The sequence below is a fragment of the Stigmatopora argus genome, chromosome 3, assembly GCF_051989625.1.
Source record: "Stigmatopora argus isolate UIUO_Sarg chromosome 3, RoL_Sarg_1.0, whole genome shotgun sequence".
Classification (NCBI taxonomy): Eukaryota; Metazoa; Chordata; class Actinopteri; order Syngnathiformes; family Syngnathidae; genus Stigmatopora; species Stigmatopora argus.
This window is the reverse complement of record NC_135389.1, coordinates 21,362,662-21,387,511: the sequence shown is the minus strand read 5'-3', so window position 1 is coordinate 21,387,511 and position 24,850 is coordinate 21,362,662. Positions and strand designations below refer to the sequence as shown.

At 40.9% G+C, this 24,850-nt stretch overlaps 1 protein-coding gene across 1 annotated transcript in view; it reads right to left on the bottom strand.

The window, feature by feature from the left end:
- The window catches only part of LOC144071817 (uncharacterized), a 52,387-nt gene that overhangs the window by 12,624 nt on the left and 14,913 nt on the right, over positions 1–24,850 (bottom strand). The window contains exons 4-7 of the mRNA XM_077597239.1: positions 11,065–11,275; positions 5,221–5,489; positions 5,003–5,072; positions 4,706–4,818 (exon numbers count right to left, since the gene is read on the bottom strand). Coding sequence (XP_077453365.1) covers positions 4,706–4,818; positions 5,003–5,072; positions 5,221–5,489; positions 11,065–11,275 — 663 coding nt within the window. The remainder of the gene's footprint in view (positions 1–4,705; positions 4,819–5,002; positions 5,073–5,220; positions 5,490–11,064; positions 11,276–24,850) is intronic.

Here is a 24,850-nt window from a genome sequence, read left to right as displayed (position 1 = left end):
ATATTAAGAAAGGAGACACGAGTATTTTACCTCGAGCACATTTCAAGGCTACACACGTTGTTGCCGTGTTCACTGATAATACAAATAATGTTCGGTTTACAAAATATTTGAAAAGCAACCCACAGAAGAACGAAAAAAATGGTTGTCAAAATAGTTTAAAAAAAAATCTTTCTTGTAATAAACATTACCAAAGGCAAACTCTATTCTTAGGTTAACAAAACGTAATTATCTGTATTTACAACACAATACTTTTGATACTTACTTGCTGTAATTGGTTGTTTTGACATAAAAAAGTAACAGTTATTTCACCTTGAGTGCATTCCAGTGTGTTGCCATGTAAACCGCCATTTTTTTAACCTCCAATCTCCACGACAAAACTCACCGAAAACGAAGGTCACCCAAGTTTTCAAAAGCGCCGAAACACACGCCGAAGCCAAACCCATTCTTTGCAAAGGTTGTCGACAATAACGACGCATTTCCAGTACTGGCCAGCAGAGGGCTTACGAATACCTCGAAATCGATTCAGTCCTTTTTAAAAAGAAATCTGCACCGTTTGCATATTTCTTTTTTTTTTTTTTTACTTTTATTGGAGAGCCCCACACGGCTCGCAATCATATCTCGGAGCGAAACAATTTTGGCTGACTCGACACTTCTGCGGGGATCCAAAAATTGCCTTGGCAACAGCCACGGCCAAAAGCTGCAGAAATAAAAGGGAGCAGTGGAAAAAAAGCGGGGTTGGGCGCGCCACTGCCATTCTCTGGACTTTGCCGTTGCCGGGCAGATTGAGCGCGCCGGGACTAGCCACAATTACCGTATTTTCTCGCATATAAGCCGTATTTGTAACTAAAAAAATGTTCTCTGGACTTTGCCGTTGCCGGGCAGATTGAGCACAGAGCGACTAGACACAATTACCGTATTTTCTCACATATAAACCATATTTGTAACTCAAAAAAATGTTCTCTGGACTTTGCCGTTGCCGGGCAGATTGAGTGCAGAGGGACTAGCCACAATTACCGTATTTTCTTGCATATAAGCTGTATTTGTAACAGAAAAAAATGTTCTCTGGACTTTGCTGTTGCCGGGCAGATTGACCGCGGAGGGACCAGCCACAATTACCGTATTTTCTCGCATATAAGCCCTATTTGTAACAAAAAAAAAAGTTCTCTGGACTTTGCTGTTGCTGGGCAGATTGAGCAAGGATGGACTAACCACAATTACTGTATTTTCTCGCATATAAACCGTATTTGTAACTAAAAAAAAAATGTTCTCTGGACTTTGCCGTTGCCGGGCAGATTGAGCGCGGCGGGACGAGCCACAGTTACCGTATTTTCTGGCATGTAAGCAGTATTTGTAACTCAAACAAATGTTTTCTGGACTTTGCCGTTGCCAGGCAGATTGAGCGCGGCGGGACTAGCCACAATTACTGTATTTTCTCTCATTTAAGACGTATTTGTAACCAAAAAAAATATGACTGAATCAAGGATACGGCTTATATGCAAGAAAATATGGTAATTGTGGCTAGTCCCTCCGTGCTCAACCTGCCCGGCAATGACATAGCCACAAGTACCGTATTTTCGCGCATATAAGCCGTATTTGTATCTAAAAAAAATTATGACTGGATCAAGGGTACGGCTAATATGCGCACAAGACTTGGTACACTCTTTTTCACAAGTAGATGTCAGCAAAGTAACATTTTACTATTTGTTGGTTATTTTCTGTTTTGCAGTAAGAAAACAACCATAATTAATTTCTTATAATTGACTTTAATGTGCTTTCGATTGATACAGTATCCCAGAAATACCATGTATGATGACTTTTCTTTAGATTTTCCCCTTCAAAGTAACATATTTGTACTCCCTATTAAAACCATGAATACGGAGGTGAAAATTGTGAATCGGGGCGGCTTATACTCGAGAAATTGTCAAATTCAGCGATTTTAAGGCCATTTTGAGGGTGAGGCGTATACGGCGGGGGCGGCTTATATGCGAGTAAACACATTCACGGTGGCTGGCAGACAAAAGTCATCATGAATATAATTTGAGGCAATTTTTCTGGAAGGTGAGCTGGCCCCGCTCCAGCTGTGTAAAGCGGCCATTGAGGGCCCCTTGGTCCAAGTGAAAGGTCTCTTTTAAAGCCAAGCATGATGTCACCGTGACTTCACGTTGCTGTGGTTGAATTCACGTGTGACCGCATCCCAGCTGACGTTCAGATTAACGCAGACAGGGAAAAAGGAAAAAGAAGAAGAAGGGGGCCCCCAGTCCGCATCGGTCGACAGCGTGATGGACTTAATGACCTTCCGAGCGGAGTCGCCAGAAGAAGAAGGTAACGGCTGCCTGTTTTTTTTTTTTTTTTTTTGCTCCACTAGTCATTTTGACGCCTCTGTCGAACACGTTTGGAGGACGCAAGGTTTCCTTATTTGTCTCTCGGGAATTTGTACCATTCAATGGATGGAATAAGTGTTGGTTTAGTTGGGGGGGGGGTATTTTTCATTAGAAAATTGGGATTCTTCCATCTCCACCTTTTCAAATAATCAAGTCAGAACATGTGACATCATATGAACATGTATATTTTGCTGAGATATTTTTGAGAATCACTCCACGGAAAATCGGAAGGGCAAATCGTTGGTGTCCAATCCATTTCCACTGGCAAGCTGGCAGCTCCAGTCAAAATGGAGTGAACTTGTATTGCTGTCAATGGACCTGAAATATGAACTTTCATTGGCTGTCCTCGCAGTTAAAATGAACTAAATGTCCATTGGCATTAATGGCAGGCAAGGAGTTAAAAAATGACAATTGTAAAAAAAAAATCCCAAAAATAAGTCAGCGACAAAACAATAAAAAGTAATAAAAAAATATACAAAATTATTTTATAAAAATTAAAAATAAAATCCGATATATATTAATAATGACGAATCCTAGAACTATATTGCACCACAATCCCCCCCAAAAATGCTGTCATAATAAATTCTACAAACACAATTCCTTAATTCACCACAAAAAAAAATGGCTACTTTTGGATCAACCAAAATATTTGCCTCCAAAATTAAAGTTCACACTCCAACAAAGTTTTAGCCACAAACTAACATTTCCATCCACGATGCAAGCCCTTCTCCAATATCAAATAAAATTTTAAAAAGCAGGTCTTGTGTTGAGGTACGCTTATCAGAATATTGAAACAATAAAAAAAATATTGAACACGATATAAAAAAAAAAAAGCTTTTTCATCAACTCTAGCCAGAAATCAAACAACCGCGGCTTTGAACCGGGATCCAGTCCGAGCAGGCCCCATTCCACTTCATCAAGCGGCCAACCTAATGAGCCTGACCCGTGAAAGACATCGAAAAGTGGGCAGTTTCCAAGCCGCCTCCATTTTGATTGACAGCTTACACCCTTACTCAAATCAGGTGGCGCTCATTTGCGGGCGTCCGCCTGACAAAACGGAGCGCTAAACTTTTCACCGCCACTCCTGCGTTCCACCTCGTCTTTTTTGCCAAAGTGTAAAGTCAACAGAACAAATAAATACGCGGGAATATCTGGAAACTCACACACACACACACACACACACGCACAAACACACACCGCAAACGATCGACACACACCATCCTTTTTTTTTTTCACTAATTTTCAAAACACTATCAAGTTTAGCATTTTTGCTAGCAAAGCCATAAATAAATAGTGCTTCACATGTCATTTAATTAAATATATCACGTCAATGGGATTCAATGACGAACTTAAGAGAATAAAGCAAAATATTTAAAAGCATCGGAAAAAATAAATATAATACATTTACACACTTAAATTTGCTCATGATATTTTTGGATAAAATCCTTGTTTTAATTAATATATTTTAATCAATATATTTTCTAGCAGGCAACTCAAAATCGATAAAACGGCTTACGCATTAAAGTCAAAATACAGAATATAACAATTCTTTTTTTCTCTTGAATTCTCATTTCAATGCCCAAACGCCTTTTTAGCTTGTTTGGAGGAAATCCAACTTTAGAAATAAAAAAATAACAATTAAAAATCAGGGGAAAAACTTAACATTGTACTTTCCACTCTTCAAGTTCATGTTCAAGTTCAAAGTCAGACACAAGTTCAAGTTCAATAGTCTTTTTTTCCCAACTTTCCTCTCTCATTCGCCGTTCAAAACGGACCCCAAACTTGACCAAAAACAACTAACTAATCTTAAAACAGCCCTAAAAAAACTGACAAAAAAATCCCTAATCTACAAACAACTAACTAATCTTAAAACATTAACCAAAATAAATAATAATAATAATCCCTCATTAACAAATACACGTGCACATTTTGCCTGACATTCTGGCCCAATTTTTCCATTTAGGCTGCACGGGACGAGACGGTAGACGTCTGCGTGCGACACAAAAAAAAAAAACACCCGACACAAGCGCCATGTGCGTCCTCGCGTGCCACTTTGTCACGAAATCCGCGCCACGCAACAACAAGCAGGACACGCCATTATTCGTTTTCGAGCCGGCGGCGGGTCCGTTTAACGCCCACCCCCCCTCGTCCCGCATCACTCGCACGGAATAGGTACAAGGGGGAGCCGGTTGGGAGTCCCCCCCCCCCGCATCCTCGAGCCCCGATTCGTCGAAAAAGTTACGCATACAAAAGCGCCCATATTCTAAATATGGTAAATAATGCCGATATGCTAAAAGTTTGCCCTGAAGGTCCATGTTACTCACCTGATGTGGAATCGGGTGGCGATTTTCCCCCGGCGACCCGCGGCGACCTTCCGTCTCGGGATTCGGGCCCGCGTTCTCGGGGATCCGGGCTGCGAGCGGAGTTCAAGTCGGGCCTGAAACAATGGGAGGCCATGAGGCTGCTGTGCCAGTGCGCATGAGGAATGTTAGCAAATAAAGACGGGAGAGTCGATGGGATGTTAGCAAAAAAAAAAAAAAAAAATGGAACACTAATCGACCCAGTTTGCTCCGGTTCGGGTTTGACTCCAGAAAAAAAATGGAACAATTATTTTTACTGACTTTTTTTTTCTCCGCTGAGATGCCTTTACGTCTTGAAAAGTATTCAAAGCGGCTGCCTGGCCTGCTAAATCTAACCACACACACACACACACACACACACACACATTAACGCACACACACACATAAAGACTATTAGTGCACAAAGTAGACACAACAAGGCGATTGGATGAGAGAAAATTCTCATTCCCATCCAGAAAAATAAATGCATAATTACTAACGTTTTGGCTCCCTCTTCGCTTTTTGCCTTCTTTTGTTTGCACCTGGCAACCGTCCCAGAAAAACGCTCCGGCCCGAAGCCGCTCATCTGACGCACGTTCGGGTCTCCGGGCTCGAAGGACCGAGGAAGAGGAGGGGTACCAAAAAAAAAAAAAAAAGTCGGATCCCATCGAACGTGGGCCCGCGCCGCCCGTCGTGGTCGTCGGGTCGGCCCGGAGGTGAAACCCCCCGTTGGGCGGGCGATAAAAATCCTGCGTTTGATTCCCGAATCCTGGCAAAGCATGGAGTAAACGTACAAAAAAAAAAGATTTTTTGTGTGTGCATGAAATAGTAGAAAAATGCCTACTTGGGAGATCTAAAATCCAAAAGTGCGAGGGGGAAAAAAAAAAAAATAGTGCGCCAAAAAAAGTGCGAGAAATGGGCCTCGTGGAGGAGCAACTTGTTGCCAGCTTTTTTTTGTTGCAAGAGCTGCAAGTTGGAGGCAGAGGGTTAAAATCCAAGCCAGTGGCGAGCAGAGGGGAGGGAGAGAAAAAAAAAGTCTATGGAAGGGCGGGCGACGGCGGCGGTGGCGGCGGGGAGGCCCGGACTGTAGAAATAGCAGCAGACTATACCCCCCCCCCCCCCCCCTCTCTCTCTCTCTCTCTCTCTCCCCCTTTCCCTCCCCCTTCGAAGTCTCCCCCTTGCGTGAGGCTGGAGCAAAAAGAGAGGCGCGAGCGAAACGGGGCGCAAAAAGAAGCGGCAGTGAGAGAGGGAGAGCGTGACAAGAGAGAGGGAACGACAAGGAGGCGGAGACTGCTGATGAAACAGGAGGCGGGGCCAAGAGGAAGGAGAGAGCCGGGCTAGAAAAGAACAAGAGAGAGAAAAAGAGAGAGAGAGCGAAAAAAGACCGTCGGTCGACACGCCTCCGGGAACATGCGCAGACGCAACTTTGGCCGCCATAGTGGATTTCGGGGCAGCATCTTTTAGTGTACAAAAAAAAAGGAGGTGGTTGGGGGGGGGTGTAAAGAGGACCCCGAAAAAATATAGCATAGAGTGCTATTGTTGCTAATCTGCAGCTAAACGTGTTCCTGGTGTGGTGATGCTAGGAACACGTGACAGGGAGGGAGAGCACACGGGCCGGCCTTGTTGTGTCGCCGCCAAGCCTCTCCGCTGTTGGCACCGCGTCAAAAAAAGGGCTGATAAGCTCACTTTTTTGTTTTTTTTTCTTTCATTTCACGGGCGGGAAGAGGAGGGAAAAACAGCTGCCCCGTTTTGTACGGAATAGCTGCCGAGTAGGTCCCTTCAAAATAAGAGCGGGCGGGAATGTATTTTGTATGATTATTCTGGGTGTTATTATATGCGAGTTCAATTCCCCCCGCCTGTTGTCCTTTAGAGAGAGCCCCCCCCCCTCGCCCTGCTCGCTCTTGCTCCTCTTCCCTGGAGCTCTCTGCCACCGGCGTTTGGCTTTTTCCACTCTCGTGGTATATTACTGTAACGCCATTGTGCGACAAATGCCTGCCTCTTTTCGGCTAGGGTATAAAAAAATAAATAAATAAATAGATTTTTTTTTAAACGGTGGGGCTTGTCGGGCGAACGTGTCGGTCGGGAAGGGGGCGACGGAGCATCTCGGCGGAGAGACGAGGTGGGGGATTGCAGCTTTTGTGTTGTTTGGGTTGCTGAAAAAATTGTGTTTAGTTTGTGGCGGCGTGGAACGACGATCGCTTTTGGAACAGAAACAAAAGACGGCGACAGGGGATGATTTTGGCGACCGTGCTGCGATTGGACGTTTGTGTTTTGGGATAATTATTCATCGCGGATAAGTGGTGTGTGTGTGTAAGGGGGGGGGGTCTGTGTTTTAGAAAAACAGGCGTGTGAGGGTGGGCCGCCATGTCAGATTTTGGTAGTTTCCTAACATGGCTGACAGACAGCTAAAGGCACTGCAAAGAAACGGGAGAAAAACAATAGGCCCAAATGTGCTGTAAAAGATGGCGTGCCTATGGTTGTCAAATCAATTGCATTTGGATTCTTTTTTTCTGAAATGACATCACTTTTTATAGCGGAATCAATAAGCTAGCACCGAATTAGCATGTCGTGTTAGTTTTTCAAATTTGTGCTACCCGACTGTATGTGTAGGCATATTTGTGGAGTTATTATATTTATAACTGCAAATGGTACACTAGTGACTGCTCTCATTAGCACTTTAAACCGCAGAAGTATGCAATATTTATTAATACGCAAGTATTAGCATGGTCCGTTTTGACATGGAGTTGTTAGTACATGCTGTACTGGAATTTTTTTTTTTAAAAAACATTGCAACACTAGACAAATCAATCATTATTAAGAGTTGACTGAAAATGAAAAGTTTTTGTGGGTGGATTTTGCAGGGGTGCCTATTTTTGATTCATATTTTTGGGTGAGATTGCCACATATTTTTCTGTTTAAATACATTACTTTGTTGATTAGCCATTGTTGTTGGAATGAGTCCAAAATGGTTCCTCGGCTGATATATGGAGGCTTTTCCCATCTTTTTTTTAGGTAAAGCAATCCCAGTTTTAATATGGCATCTATGCCTTGTAAAATAAAACAAAAGTGGTTAAGTTGGATGCAAGTATGTTGTTATTAACAGTACGATTGAGCGCATTTGTGCGCCGTAAATTAGTGGTTCTCAACTGGTGGCTTGCCACAACGTCAAATCTAATTAAATTTCAGACTATTTAATCTGTTGGAACTCTCCAAAACATGTTAATAAATCGCTACTAAAAATGTGCAGCGGTGGAAAGATTTGTGCTGTTGTTTGAGGAAATGTAGAACTAATAACCTCAAAATGGATGAGTTGTTTTGTATTTAAATCTGGCTATAAAAAATGTACCCGTTTTTTTTTCCTCTTTTTTTTTAAGGCAAAATTGCAAAGTGAGGCCTTCGGTAGGAGCAAATTGAAATGAATTTCATTTCCTGATATCATTTTCTTAGTAAGTATAGATTTGAAAAGTCATGTATGACGGTTACTTTTAGGCAATACTTTACTTGCACTTACTTGTTTTGAGTGGGTGACACCACTTTTTTTAGCGTTGACGCGAGTGAGTCATTTTTTAACTATTAACCGACCGCAAGTTGCCATTTTTTCGATGGCGTAGACGGCGCTGGTCCGTCCGTAAGCGGCGCACGTGTCCAAACACAAGCTCTCTATTACAGCCAGACCTTTGAGGGCACTCCCCACCAAGTCAGGGTGAGGGGTCGTGACCCCGGGGTCAAAAGTGTTACGGCGAGAGGCCGAGCGGGCCCATTGAGCGCGCCGCCGCTGTTTGCTTTTCCAAGAAAACGATTACAAACACATTAACTAATGCCGATTAGGGAGTGATCCCCGGCTGGGGGTCGGAGGTCCCTGGGGAGCATGTTACGTCTTATTAACAGGGCCTGACCTTTGACCCCCGCCAGTCGCCTCAGGCAACAGGCGCAATGACCACGTTGGCCTTTTTTTTGTCTGAACAGCGTCCGCAACCAGACAAATGAGAAGGTTAAAATAAGAATACAATGATTACGATATTGAAGTTAAGACTGTCAATCATGAGGGGGAGGGGCTTCTAACCAATGAGGAGACTTCTTTCCTTTCACGTCTTTGCGTTACTGGAGTAAACTGGTTTGCTCAGCGGAAGGTTGGCACGCACGTGTTTGGACAGGTAGAACGAATGGGATGGCGACGTGGATTTTGAAGAGGCTCGGGTAGTCAAGTGTGTGTTTTTGTCCAGATCAGTGTGTGTAAATCAAGTTATGACTCTCATTAAACTGCTCCTGCATTTTACTATATTAAGAATTACAGCTTCCGTGGGTTAAAAATAAGGAAAAACAATTGATCACCTGCAAAATTATTTTTTTTTTGATTAAAGGTATTACAGGAGGGGGAAAAAAAATCTAAAAATAATAATAATTTCCATCTTTCTGCAAGCAAATTGTCCATCTCTCCAAATACTAAATATGCTCAATGTTAGACTATTATGATTATTTTACAATTATTTCTATTAGAAATTACATTATACTTACCATGCAGTTAAAATACACAATATCCAGTATCGTTTCACCGATTACATTTTTAGGGTGAGAAGCACGTGTTGTCCACTTCAAGTGCGTACGTGGCACGATAGGCACAAAATGGCTGACATGGGGCGTGAGCACCATCGACATGGAGTACCACGTGGTCAAAGTACATCATACTTTTGTCCAATTAACCCCTTACGAGCTACAGATTTATTAAATACAAATACAACCAAGTACACGTCATTTAAAAAACAACAACTTTCCAATCAATATTTTTTTTTTATAACCTTTGGCCAAATTTAAAGCTATTTTTATTCAATTTTGACGACACACGCACAGCAAAATGTCCAAGTTCAAGTAAAAACTCGTCCTAGTTAACCCTTCATGTGCTTCAATTTCAACATTAGAACCGAATTAAAGCGACCTTGAAGTTCAAGCAGGCCAAATTTAACAAAACAAGTCAAAAAGTCGAATTTCTTCTCGGATGATTTGGCCTGGAATTAAAAGTGAAAACAAATACGTCAAAGCCTGAAGGTTCTAGCATCACGCGCGCAGGCCACGTCTAAGTTCCCCTCACAAAAAAAACAAAGACTGTCCAAATTCTCGGCCACGTGAAAGTAAAATAGCGTCCAAGTTCAAGTTGTCCCACTTTTGCAATGAACTCATGTTTCACAGCAAAAAAAAATAACATAAAATGACAGTTTTGCTTGAGTCCAAATATAACAACAAAGCTCAATCTGGCAAATGACTGCACGATTAAAGTCTTTTCCTGCATTGTTTGACTTTCTACGTGAAAAAAAAAAAGGAAGCACGTGTTTCTCCACGTCTTAAAATGGCGCCGGGGTGTTTTTGATAGGCACAAAATGGCGGACGTGAGGCAGGCGCAGTTTGGTCCGATCGCACGAGTTTAATGATAATCAACTTTTGGCTCTTAATTGTCATTTTGACGTAATATAAGAGGTCGTTTGTGGTCTTTTAGGGTCAATTACTGCTTCCATGCAGGCCAAATATGACAAAAATAGTCACTCAATTCAACGACAGTATATAATAATAAACTTTTTCACAGATTTTTGGTGATAAAATCACAGTGGTCCTTTGTTATTAGTACTATTTTTATATATTATTATTTTTTCTCTAATGGAATGTATTGCCAAATAGACAACTTGCATCCATAAAATAGTTCCTTAACAATTGCAATGTATTTTTTGGGACTTGTCATTTTTTTAAAAAGATGAATTTTATTGTCATTATGAATGTTAATTTCCTCGGTGTAATTTTCGGAATAGTGCAGTAACATTAGGAGTCATTATTGATGTTCATTTTCTCAGTCCATTTTTTTGTAATAGTACTTTAACATTGTGCTACAAGTGCGTGTGCTAAGAGTTATAATTTGGAATGGAGCTTTTGTAGGCAATTAAAAATTATTCAAACACATTGAAAACATACAAGCGTGATTTATAATTTAATTTTGCAGAATATTTCTGCAGGGTGGCAGTGATGTGTGCGCATGTGTGTGTGCGTGCATGTGTGTGTGTTTTTTTCCTGTGATAGTCGGCCAAAACTTGTTCTCAAACTAGTGCAAGTACTTTTTTATGATTTAATATTTCAACTCCAAACAATCGTCTAAATACCAAAAGAGTGAAAACCAACACGATATAAGTTATAATAAAACACCTATTAAAATGAGAGTGGAGCATTATGAGGCCAGATCCACAAACAACTCATCGTTCCTCCATTTTGTGCCTTTCTTGACACATTTTTTTGCAAAAATCAAAGCACAATAAAAGCTGCAGGCTTTTTTTTTTTCGAGGACAGAGTCAAAAAGTCCAACTCACCTCGCGAGGTCTGGCAGGAGGCAGAAAAACGAGGAGAAGCAACGGAGGAGTTCCGTCCGCTGAGCAGAATGTGGACCGACCCGATGGCGTTCGGACCTCCGAGTGCGGGTCGAGCGGTCGCAAGAGGGACGGACGGACGGACGGGCGCGTCCTGGCTCGCTCACACAACCGCTGGCAAGCGGACAGCAACCCGATGTGCGTACGTATTGTCCTGCAAGATAAAAAAAAAGAGAATATTGAGCAACCATTAGTGTGCCTTGTGTGATTATTATCATGTAAATACTGCATTTTGATACTTTTTCTAAAGACTATGGACCACAGTTTTAGCAATATTTCTTAGTATGTCAATAATTGTTCTGCAAAAGGACTAAAACTGTGAAATAAAAATCTATATTGTGCCTTACGTGTTTATTTTTATGTATTTTTGAATTTGAATTGGATGCCTTAAATGGTCATTATGCAAATACAGTGAGATTTAAAGAGTTACTATAGTGTGCACATATAAGTAGTCATAAAAAGATGTATTTACAATAAAAATGAAGTGGGGTTTATTTATTTTTTTAAATTGTGAGTAAAGTAGTTAGTTAGCAGCATGTGAGATACCTATGTAGTTTTTGTTCAAGTATCAAAGTGGAAGAATTAATGCATTTTGATACTTTTCCTTCACATTTTTTAAGTCTATGGACTAAAGTTATAAGTTTTTTAGTATGTCAACAGTACATTTTAGTATAAATTGTCCTGCAATAGGACTAAAACTGATGTGAAAATCCATATTGTGGCTTGCATGTTTATTAATATGTTATTTTGAATTGAATTGCTGCTTTCATGGTCATTATGTAAGTGCAGTGAGATTTAAACAGTAAATTTCAGTCCACTGTAAAAAATGTGCTCCAACAGGACTAAAACTTTGACGTAAAAATGAATATTAGGCAACCATTAGTGTGCTTTGTGTTTATTTTTATGAATTGAATTGGATGCCTTAAATGGTCATTATGCAAGTACAGTGAGATTTAAAGATTTACTATAAAGTGCACACATTAAATAAGTAGTCATAAAAAGAGTTATTTATAATAAAAATGAAGTTAGGTTTAAAAAAAGTGACTCAAGTAGTTAGCAGCATGTGAGGTAGCTATGGAATTCTGGTTCAAGTATCAAAGTGCAAGAAATACTGCATTTTGATACATTTTCTTCATATTTTTTAAGTTTATGGACTACAGTTCTAGCAAAAGTTTTAGTATGTCAACAGTAAATTTTAGTCCACATTTTAGTCATAATCAATATACACAGTATGAATTGTTCTGTAAAAGGACTAGAAGTCTGACATTAAAATTAATGTGTTTATCGAAATGTAAATAATGCATATTGATACTTTTGGACCAGAGTTCTAGAAATGTTTCTTAGCATTTGAGCAGTAAATTTCAATACAACAGCTTAATTTAGCTCCACTGTAAAAAATTAAATTACATTTTTTGGTGTCTTGGATTTTTTTTTTGGGGGGGGGGGGTCGTGTTGAGATGACCTTCTAGTTTGGATCATTGTAAAACACCTTTATGTTTTACATGGCCATCCCAGAATTCTGCCTTAAATTAGGCTCTTTTCACTCAGAAATGATGGAAAATTTGGAGGAAAAATGCCAGGGTTAAGGGGGTCTTAGATGCAGCTTTGAGTGCTTCGAGATAAGAATCTAATTAGAAGGGCGACCAGTTCTTTTGACTTGGCTCTTGAAATATGAAAAGGCATTGAAGTGAGGATGAAGAGTTTGCAAATCATCAACAATGCAGACTGATAATTGAGCCATCTCAAGGCTATTAGGTGATACCTGCTAGCAAAATTCAAGATCAAGTGCAGCCATTTTAATGGAGGAAAAATGACATGCAATTTTTCCAACACTGTACTTTTTATGTATTTAGGTTGCTCAGGCTTTTGAAGAGCTTCATCTACTTTCATTTTTTTTTGGGGCATTTTGAAATGAGATTAGAGTTTTTCGCAGCAAAAAGTTGAACTATTTTGTTGCATTATTGAAGTAGTTTTTTTAATGATTTCTAATATATCATATTTAATGTACGAAATGCAGGTTGAATTTTTGAATGACTTTATGCTTTATACATGGGTGCAATAATTGGCTTTTTAGCTATATTAATTAAGTGACAATTAGGATTAATGCAATTTGTTGAATTTTCAAGGAGTCAACTTATCATTTTTGTGTTTCATCAAAATGAAAACCACTTTTTGTTTAACCAATTTTTGACATGTTACAGTTTAAACCTCTAACTACTGAATCTTATTTTTTAAATATTACTACAAACCCCTAATTTGCAGCTGTTGCATTTAATAAATAACCTGCAACCGACGTGGATGAACCTAAAGCAGAAGTGTGTATCACATTTTAACCCTTCACACTAATCAAAAGTCAAAAAAATAGCTCAGTTTTAGTGGAATAATCCATGTAAAAAATATTTGCTAGCTAACGACCTTGCGTCCAAAGCTAGTTTATACTTTTGTTTCATAAACAGAAAAAACATCCCTGATGGTGCATTCAACCCAAATATTAATATCCTGTTTTAATTGCTGTTTTTATTTGCTATTACACAATTTAGTTGTTCCACACTATTATCATAGTACTGATTTAATATTTACGATGAGGAAAAACATGCCAAAAAAAAGTTTTTATGATGTGTTAGGTTTTTTTTTTATATTTCCAGGTTAGAGGTATTTTACGGACATTTTTAAATCGGCTTTTCCAAAAGAAGTACATTAGAAGTTTATTTCATGTTGCATCATTGAAAATTTGGGTAGATTAGATTACAATTTTTTTTCATCCCATATTTGGGCAAATTTGGAAAAAAATATGTTTTCTTTTCTCTTGTTAGCAATACTGAATAAATGTACTTTGTGTAGGAATTTAAAAAAAACTCCCACTTGAAATAACTTCCCCAAAAATCATTACTGTACTTTTCCACCTAATCTAAACCCCATTAAGTACACTCACTTCACCATACATAAAATGCCATAACACTGCCAGTTACATATCAATAATTAATATTCTCAGACGAAAACAACCTAGCTACATCACCACTAAAAGTCCCTATTTTTTTAATATACTTCATTTTTATTGCATATAAATCTTTATAGGACTACTTAAATGTCATTGTACTTGTATCATGACAGTAAAGGCATTCAATTCAATCCAAAATTATGGCGGCCATCTTTGTGAAAATAGAGAACTTGACCCCGTGGACGAAAAGACGTAAAGGCGACGCTGACTCTGCACTTTTAAGGCAAGTGCCCTTTCCTCGATGGCGCCGTTTGGGCACGCAACGCAACCTCCTTCGTCTCTCGAGAACACCTCGCTATTATTAATACGGGTCATTTTCTGATGCCAAAATGGCAGCGGCCCATTTTATGAAGTCGTCACGTCTCATTTTTTTTGGCACTTGAGTCGGCACCATGTGGATTCATTATCTTCACACCTGCTATGCTAAGTACTGCCAATGTATATTATTGTACGTTGACGTAGTGGGAAGGATACAGAAATATATATTTTTTTATATGTCGAAGCTGGCACGTGGATGTTATAATATTAAAATAATTTTCACGCATTGTGTTTTAAAACAAGCGGTGAATTTATAATCATTTCTAGCTTCCGTGCTAACACCAAATGCAAATTCCTATTAGCACGTCAAGATTAGCATTTATCCACGCTAATATTTACACACAAAAGCTGCTATAACACACACAGGTGACTTAACGACACTCACAATATCTTGTCAACCTGTAAAAAAAAAGATAAAATTCCATCATGATTTTCTACATCTTTTTATCTCATTTTAATGGACAACACTGCGCAAGCATCACACTGCCCCCTATAGGCCAAGGCTTGTAATTGCTATTTTGGGGGGTTGTTTTAGTAATATTTTCTGATTGGTTCACTTTTTATTTAAGATTTAGATTTTAGTCTGAGAAAAACCAAGAAAACTATAAAAATAACTAAATTATGGTGTTAATTTATCGCGATTCCCACCTAAAAATATCACACAATTTTTCAAAATTCATCCGTTAGGTAATTTCACACTCATTTATCAAATTATAGAATTTCTCCTCATTATTTTAGGTCAATATGTAAGAAAAATGATCACGCACTGACAAATATCTGCTCTAAAATACTCTCGTGAAATATCTGATATCTTCCAACTATTATTAAAAACGCCCTTTTGTCTCTCTAAACGAGAATAGCAAAATGATGCATTATTTTAATTTATAAAAATGGATGCATGGTTATTTTATTGGCACACTTTCTTGGCAATTACCCAGATTTGGAGTGAGCAAGAAAACAAGAGCAGATCTCCACGGTGCTATTAAATGGCTCTGTAATGGGGGGGGTTGGTAAGGGAGGCGGGATGGACTGTTGAGGGTATGGCACGGGGATGGGAGGGGGCCGAGGAGGGGCCGGGGGGGCGTATTTGATAAACTGGCACACAACCAAGCACTAATGCCCCTTAAATGTCAGCCACTATGTAGTATCAGTATTGGGACGAATAGAAGAGAGCACATTCATATTTCAGTGAGGCGAGTGGGGGCACCCTGGGACGCCAGGCCGGATAATTGGGGGTGAACTGGAGTGGCACACATATTTAATATTTTTAAAAAAAATCGGAAAAGATGGAATTTTAAAACCTAAATTTTGAAAAATAAATAAAAGTCACATATTAGGGTGGTCTGAAATCGTCTATTACTCGACATGTTGGTGTTGTATGAGTCGCTCCTGAAGGGGGGGCTGGTGTTGGGGGTTCGGTGGGGGTGGGGAGCGAGCGAGAGTGATTTTTTTTTTTTTTTTGCAGTGGGGTGAAAGGCTGGCGGTCATGTGTGCAGGGCTCATGACAAAAGGCCCTTTTATGTGCAGCGTATGCAGATAGAGGAGGCTCCTTTGTGCACAGATGGAGATCCCATGCCTGGGTCTACCCGCGGTCCGCCAGGGAGGGAGGGAGGGAGGGCGAGTGAGTGAGTGAGTGAGGGAGGGCGAGGGGGCGTTGAGTGCCATCACTGTGTCTACTGGGGGGAGGGGCGGACCTCCTCACCCCACTGCCAGGCTCCTCGGGAGGAGGCGGAGCTCCAGTGCTGGCGAGCTGGTTGGTAACCGCGCTTTGCAGGTGGATAGATAGCAAGGAATGCTAAAGATCTTGGACAGTAATCCCTCGAATAGCGCGGTTAATGTAGACCAGAGATGGCCGCGATAATCGGAAAATCGTGAAGTAAGGTCACCCCTATTAAAAAATAAATAAATAAATAAACTTCAGTGGTGAGTCCTAGTGGCAAGAGTGGCGTCCGCTTACGAGTTTCAGCGTGGATTTTAACATTTTTTTAAGTTCATAAAAATTTGAAAATCCACGCTGAAACTCTTAAGCGGAAGCCACACTTGCTACTAGAAATCGGCGCAGAAGTTTAAAAAAAAATTGCAGAAAAAATTGCGCATTCGCAATAAGTGTAGTCGCGATAATCGAGGGATTACTGTATTTTACTGTTTTACACATGCGGAAAAATGACAGCTGTATTGAAATTGTATTTTTGTTTTATTTTGCGTCTATTTACACTTTCTTTAGCCGAGTCGTTTATCGACATGAGGCTCGTGGGGGTTCTGGAGCCTATCCTAGACAACAAGGGGTCACCTTGAATTGGTTGCCAGCCAATCGCAGGGCGCACGAGTATGTGGGCGGGTCTTTTTGTTTCAGCAGAAACCTCATTGGTCAGACTCTTGTGCTGGATTGGTTGGCGAAAAAAAGCTACAACCAGAGTGGCCATTCAGGTACGGTTTAACGTATTGCCTTAGGAATTAATCGAATAAAACTCGCGACACACAAGCCACGAATACACCCACACAGATGCGATGATTAAAATTAAAATGACATCACATTTGGCGAGACGGAGCGAGAATGTGCAAACATTGGCTTGCTTTTTGACCCGTTAATAAACCGTACTGGATTGATGAGCCTCACTCTCTGAGAACTTGATTAAATTAAATTTGATCTTAAAATTTTCACCTCCTTATTAGATAGCCTGTCTGTGTAGACTACCCGTCTGTCTCGGACTACCCGTCTGTCTCGGACTACCCGTCTGTCTCGGACTACCCGTCTGTCTCGGACTACCCGTCTGTGTCGGACTACCCGTCTGTGTCGACTACCCGTCTGTGTCGACTACCCGTCTGTGTCGACTACCCGTCTGTGTCGACTACCCGTCTGTGTCGACTACCCGTCTGTGTCGACTACCCGTCAGTGTAGACTACCCGTCTGTGTCGACCACCCGTCTGTCTCGGACTACCCGTCTGTCTCGGACTACCCGTCTGTCTCGGACTACCCGTCTGTCTCGGACTACCCGTCTGTGTCGACTACCCGTCTGTGTCGACTACCCGTCTGTGTCGACTACCCGTCTGTGTCGACTACCCGTCTGTGTCGACTACCCGTCTGTGTCGACTACCCGTCTGTGTCGACTACCCGTCTGTGTCGACTACCCGTCAGTGTCGACTACCCGTCTGTGTAGACTACCCGTCTGTGTCGACTACCCGTCAGTGTCGGACTACCCGTCTGTGTCGACTACCCGTCTGTGGTAGACTACCCGTCTGTGTAGACTACCTATCTATGTCGACTACTTATTGATAGATTTTTCATGTGTGTACTTCCTGGTTTAAATCTCATTCTACTTGTACAATGACAAACAAAGGCATCCAATTCAATTCTACACTCACCAGAGGCGAAAATAAATAAAATCAACATTTTGATTCTCCCTCACAGATCAGAATCAGAATATGGGTGTCTTTTTATCAAAACTCAACTCAATTTGAAATTTGAAGCTCCCTCTGACTCACAAACTGGGCTAATCGATCGCATACCACAATTAGTCATCCCACCATACGAATCTGGTGGATGGACAGACAAAAAAATATATGCTAAATACAGATTGAAAAAATAAATATCATGTGTTCAGTTACAGTAGACGACAACACCGAGTGATTTGCTCCGCTCGTGCGTTTAAGAAGAAAAATCATCTGCGTTTATTAACGAGCGCTAATCGCAGGGAGTAAAGCAGCTCAACAAAGGGACAGATGCTGAAACCAAAGCAATTATGCAGCGCAGGTCGGAGTCCTTACGCAGCACTTAAAGCACTTTTTAAAAGGCCACCTGGGTACAATGCGCTCAACTTTTTTCGGGTGCCCGTTTTGGTTTTTACGGTCGCCAGGGCACGGATCCGATTGTTAAGAGGTAGGGAAAGTAATCCCTGGAGTCGGGCCACTAAACCTGCTCTGTCCCGGTAACCATGGCAGCAGACAGGTAGTGTCTGGGTCACGGGGCAGTCGAGGCAAACCAATCCCGAGGCTTCATTACGGAAAAATATTAAGTGGCGTGAAGACCAATTGGCAGGTGAACGCTGTTGAACGTGCGCCACCTGGGTTCCGAGTCATCACTGGCGCCGCTGTACGTTTGGCACCCGAGAAACGGAGTTGTTCATTTTTTTAATACTTTCGAGTTTAATAAGCAATAGTCATTTGATTTCATGGTGTTAGAATTTTGATAAAATACTGTATATTCCAGATTGTAAATCCACGTATAAGACGCAGCCTTAAAATGGCCTTAAAATCGTTGAATTTTACAATTTCTCGCGTATAAGCCGCCCCCACATTCACAAATTTAATCTGTGGTGAGCCCTGAAAAATAGTAATGCATACGATTGATTTCCCGATTTATTATTTTAATCACATACCGTATTCTCTCGCATATTAGCCGACTCTGCGTATAAACCGCACCCTTAAAATGGCCTTAAAAATAGTTTAATTTTACAATTTCTCACGTATAAGCCGCCCCCTCATTCACAATTTTAATCTGTGGTGAGCCCTGAAAAATAGTTATTCATACAATTGATTCCCTGATTTATTATTTTAATCACATCCTGTATTTTCTCGCATATTAGTCGACTCTGCGTATAAGCCGCACCCTTAAAATGGCCTTAAAAATAGTTTAATTTTACAATTTCTCGCATATAAGCCGCTCCCACCTCCATATTTATGGTTTTAATAGGGAGTACAAATGTGTTACCTTGAAGGGAAAATTTCAAGAAGAAAAATCATCGCACATTATTTCTAATATTCTGTATGAATCGAAAGGATCGTCAGCTGTATTGCACATTATCTGGGTTAATATCATAAGGAAGTTAAATTAAAAATGGAAGTCATGTGAGCAGTACAACCAGGAAGTGTGTCCATAGCGGTCTGGTTTGTAAAATGGCGGCACCAAATGAGATTCTTCATGTTCTATGCAAGATACCGTTTACTTTTTTTTCTTGAATTTCATTCATAGACGTCAAAATAAATTTCGTTTAGCGTTTTATCTGTTTATCTTTTGTCTATTCTGAAATAAATGTCCATAACGGCCTAATTGTCTTGCGTTATGGCGTTTCGTCTTTGTCATCTTGCACTTTCGTACATGTCAAATCTAATTTATGCGCATATAAGCCATACCCTTGATTCAATCTTCATTTTTTTTGAGTTACAAATACAGCAATATTAGCGAGAAAATACGGTAAACGTTTCAGAGGAAGCCTTAGCGCGCAACGTTTTCTCCTAAAGTACAGAGTTACGGTGGAACCAAGTCAAAGTGTCCAAAAGTGTGGTTGACTGCCTGGCCTTTCGTCAGTCAGGGAGGAGATCATCTGGCTGGGCCTTTCCTCCCTTTCGCCCTCCAGTTGCTACGAGACACTGCAGCCAGAGCCAAGGCCTCCGCCATTCATTACGACAGGAACAAAAGCCAAAGGCGCCGGACAAAGCTGGGCAGAGCGACTCCAACCAGCTCCCACTTAACACACACATCACACCTCCGAGTGCTCTGCTGACATACAAATGGCCAATTAAAGCTCGCCTTTCTCCTTCGTCCACGTCTCTTTTCTCGAGACCAACTGGACTCAACAGGTTCAAGTTAGACACGCTAAAAAAACACCTGGAGGTGAAGAAATACTACGTTAAAATAATGCTAAATTAGGGGGATTTCTAGTCAGGCAAAAAAATTAAAAAAGGATTGAGTTGCTGTTACTATGGGAAACTCGTGCACCCAAAAAAATCATTTCTAGTCATTCAGAATATTGATGGAATAGTGTTATTTGGATGAGAAGTATTAAATATTGCATTTCTTCGCATATACGCCGTATTTATCGCTAAAAACAATGATGACTGAATCGTGGGTACGGCTTATATGCGCACAAATTAGACGTGACATGCACGAAACTGACAGACGGAACGCCATAACGCAAGACAATGCGGCCGATACGGTCATTTATTTCAAAATAGGGAAAAGATAAACAGATACAACGCTAAACAAAATTGATTTTGATGTCTATGAATGAAATTCAACAAAAAAATAAACCGTATTTTGCATAAAACATGAAAAAAAAACTGCCTGCCATTGCTCGCTCAGGGCGCCGCCATCTTACCTAGGGATGACAAACTAGACCCCCACGAACCCACTTCCTGGTTGTACTGCTCACATGACCTCATTTTTGAATTTAACTTCCTTATGATATTGACCCAAAATAATGTGCAATCCAGCAATCGATTCCCTTCAAAGTAAACATTTGTACTCCCTATTAAAACAATGAACATGGAGGTGAAAATTGTGAATCGGGGTCGGCTTATACACGAGAAACTGAAAATTCAACTATTTTAAGGCCATTTTAAGGGGTCGGCTTATACGCAAAGGCGGCTAATATGCGAGAAATATGGTATGTGATTAAAATATTACATCAGGGAATTACATCAATAGTATGCATGAATATTTTTCAGGGCTCACCGCAGATTAAAAGCAAAAGAATATGCAATCGGGTCCGATTTTAAAAGTCTTTACTTAATATAAAAACATATTTTACAGTTCGTTTTATCATGCATTTCAATTGCCATGGGCGCTAAAAGTATCTATCCTGTAAAATGGTCCTCGAAAATGTTAAGATTTGAATACCATTGTAAAATAAAAAACTGGGGAAAGATTTCTACCCCCAAAAATGCACTATACGCTGTTTTCAAATTTCCAGTGATTACGCCACGCTAATTACTTTGTCTTAAACGACACTTTCCAAGGTTTATGACTTCCTTTCAATCTGGCAAAAACATAAAATCTGCTAACTTGCACTTGTTTACACACACACACAATGTCCCTCATTATTTCTCGGTGACAACTACGCCCCAAAAATTCCACAAACGCTTTGTTCCCCCAAAGTCGTGATGGTCTCGTCTTACGAAAAGAACAAACGACACGACCGACGGGCAATCGGTCTTCGTAAATGGCGGTCCAAGGGTTTGGCCAACGTGCGAAACGAGTGGCCAGCTGCCGCCCGGTACGGTCCAACTACTCGACGGCGTCCAAACCTCAACGCTGGCCACGCCTCTTTCTGTATTAGTGCCTCGGGGAAAAAAAAGGGGGGGGGGGGGGGGGGGGGCTGTATGAATTAAAAGTGGGCAGGCTACAAAATTAAAACTCCCTCCCTCCATTTGTCCACGTCCGCCCTTTTCAGAGCGGCGGACTTTTTTGTTCTGCTTGTAGATGTACGCGGGGGTGACGAACAAGTTAGGGCACAAAGAGGCGAAATGTGAAACTGTGAGAGTCAAAGCGTTAAGGGCAGCATCTGCCAAATTATTATTTAAATACAATTTATTTTTTTGTATTTAAGGGGCTCTGATGAATGAGTGTGTTTTCAAAATAAGAGAAACATGAAAGTGGCCAGGCGGCTTGAGTGGTTAGCACGTCGGCCTCGCAAATCTGGGTTTCTGGGTTCAAATTCAGCCCGGTCCAACTGTGTGGAGTTTGCATGTTCAACCCGGTCCTGCGTGGGTTTTCTCTGGGTACTCCAGTTTCCTCCCACATTCCAAAGACATGCATGGTAGACTGATTGGACACTCGAAATTGCCCGTAGCTATGATCGATTGGCTGTCCGTCTCCTCGTGCCCTGCGATTGGCTGGCCCGAAGTCAGGTGGGATGAGCTCCAGCACCCCCCGCGACCATAGTAGGGATAAAGCGGTTCAGAAAATGAATGAATGAATGAGAAAGATGAAACTAGGGAAAGCAAAGAGCGTCAGTATATAAAAAATATGATAGAAGCAAAGATTCATTTTCGCCACTCAAGGAATAACAATAAAAACGCAGGATCTTTTTTTTTTTGTTCAGAATTAAGAATGTAGGGACTCAATGTTGGAACAGGAATGATCTCTGGGAATGGTGATGGATTTAATTTACAGTAATACCTTGAGAATCAAGCTTTATGCGTTCCAGGACAGAGTTCGTATGTCAATGTAGTTTTCCCATTTAAATTAAATACAGTAATCCCTCGATTATCGCGGTTAATGTAGACCAGACATGGCCGCGATAAACGAAAAACCGCAAAGTAGGGTCACCCCTACTTAAATAAATAAATATATATATTTTTTACTTCAGGGCTGAGTTCTATTAGCAAGCAGAGGACAGGGGAGTGGCTTCCGCTTGCGAGTTTCAGCATGGATTTTCACATTTTTATGAATTTACAAAAATAATTTAATTTAAAAAAAAATCCCACAGAAAAAAATCACGATGTAGTGAAACCGCGAAAGTTGAAGCCGTGATATTCGAGGGATTACTGTAAATACAAACTAATTCGTTCCCAACCTAAAAAAAAACCCACCTAAAATAGGATATTACAGCAAATCCATGTTTTTCATTGCTCCAATTCACCACCTACACTCAAAGTAACAAAGAGCCATCTAGTGGTTATGATCTGCAACGAAATGTGACATTAATAGCGGAGGAGAAAGACTTGGCTTTTGGTTCGCTACACTTTTGTGACACTGTAACATGACATAAACTTTAACTTAAATGAACTTTGCTAACTATACACACTTAAAAAATTGATGTAACCTTGTTGTGCTATATCCGAGGCAAAGGTGTTAATGTATTCCGCCTTGGCTTTAGTCTGGAATAGTTCAAATAGAGCAAGAAAAGTCCACAGATTTTAGATTGGTGTTACATCGTGGGTCATGAAATGGAAGCTCCAAAATATTAGGCCCGTATTTATTTATTTTGCCATTTCAAATCTTGCGAATGACCATGCAATCACCCTCTTGGGTCAAATATTACCAAATGTTTGTACCGTACCACATTTCAAATACTGAGAAGTACACGGGTGATTTTGGCGCGTTTGTTTTACACGAAGATCCCCGCGGATCTGCCGCTGGTCTAAATATTTGAAGCACCGATCGGTATCGCCAAAGCTAACCGCTATTCAAACACAAACACATCAGCGTTTTACGTTTTCTCAACTTTTCGCCGGTTCGCACATTTACAGTCTGTTGACTGCGTCGTGAAAAATTACAAGTCCGCCGTTTATGGGTTAATTTAACGACGAAACTGTAAAACGCCGCTGGTGATTTAGCGATCGGTGGACGGCCGGCTTGAAACGAAGCAGTGTGCGCAAAGCGAGGGCGGTTCCACTTATACACGGCTTGCTTCTTTCCGCGGAATCCGCGGCTAAACAGGAAGCGGCCAGTTGCCGCCGAGATGGCTTTGATTTGCTTTTTCGGGCGGCCTGTGGACGCGCCGCGTGTCGCCACCTCCCGTCGTACTCGACCCCCAGGCGTCGTTGGACCGCCAGACGACGAGAATTGCGAATTCGGCCAAAGAGGACAATAAAGCAGAAATGGCGAAAGGTGCCAAATTGCTGGAGCAATTCAATCCAGAGGCTCATTTTTCCAAAATGATTCACACTGGAAGGAAGGGAGAGCGCTTTCCTTGTCCCGAGATGAACTCGCTGAGCTCTCAGTCAGCATTTCCAAGGAAGCGATAGAGGGGGAGTGTGTGTGTGTGTGTGTGTGTGAGTGTGTGTGTGTGAGTGTGGTTGCTGGTAACACATGCGCTCTAACACGCGACCGCACTTCCCTCTCTGCAGATTCTTCCCTCGACTGTGGATTTAGGTCGTGGAGGCGAAACACCAAAACTCCATAGGCTGCTAACCAATTTAGTCATTTTTGTACTTACATACTGATGTGACCACTCATTCATGTTGACTACGCATCTATGTTGACCACTACTTATCTATTATGTCATAACTGTCAACCTCGGCCAAATACTCCCCTTATTAATGATTGCAATTCCCCTAATTAAGCGATATAAAACCATACAAATGTAACGCGGCACTTGTTTACTCGCCTAGAGCGCACTTAAAAGTGGACATTTTGCTACAATGTGGACGGGGTGCCCAATTAATCGGTGCACTACATTTAAGATTGTGTAGATGTCGCTGTATGACGCTGACAGCTTGACTTTCTGGGTACATTGCTTGCTGACGCGCTATATTTATATAGTGAAAAGGCGGATGAGTCAAAGGGGACTGTGCATGCGCATATCATGGTTAACGCATGACAATATTAGCAGTCGACGATGTTTTCTTCTGCTACCAGTGACCGAGACGATCCGGATTAGAGCCCAAATGGGTAAAACGAGATCGCTTTTACAAAAGACGTACTTAAAAGAAAATCCCATACAAAAGTTGTTATACGGCATACATTTTAAAATGATCAAAAAACGTATAAAATACGGGAAAAACATAAGTTGACAGGTATGATATGTTGAGTACTACTTATCTACTATGTTGACTACTTATGTATTTATTACTAATGTATTGCTTTTTTACATTTTATTATTTATTGGTAATTTCTGTTATCTGTTTGTTTGTTGTTATTTGTGCACTTCCCTACTTATGTAGGTTGTTGACTACTTATTTATTGATTAT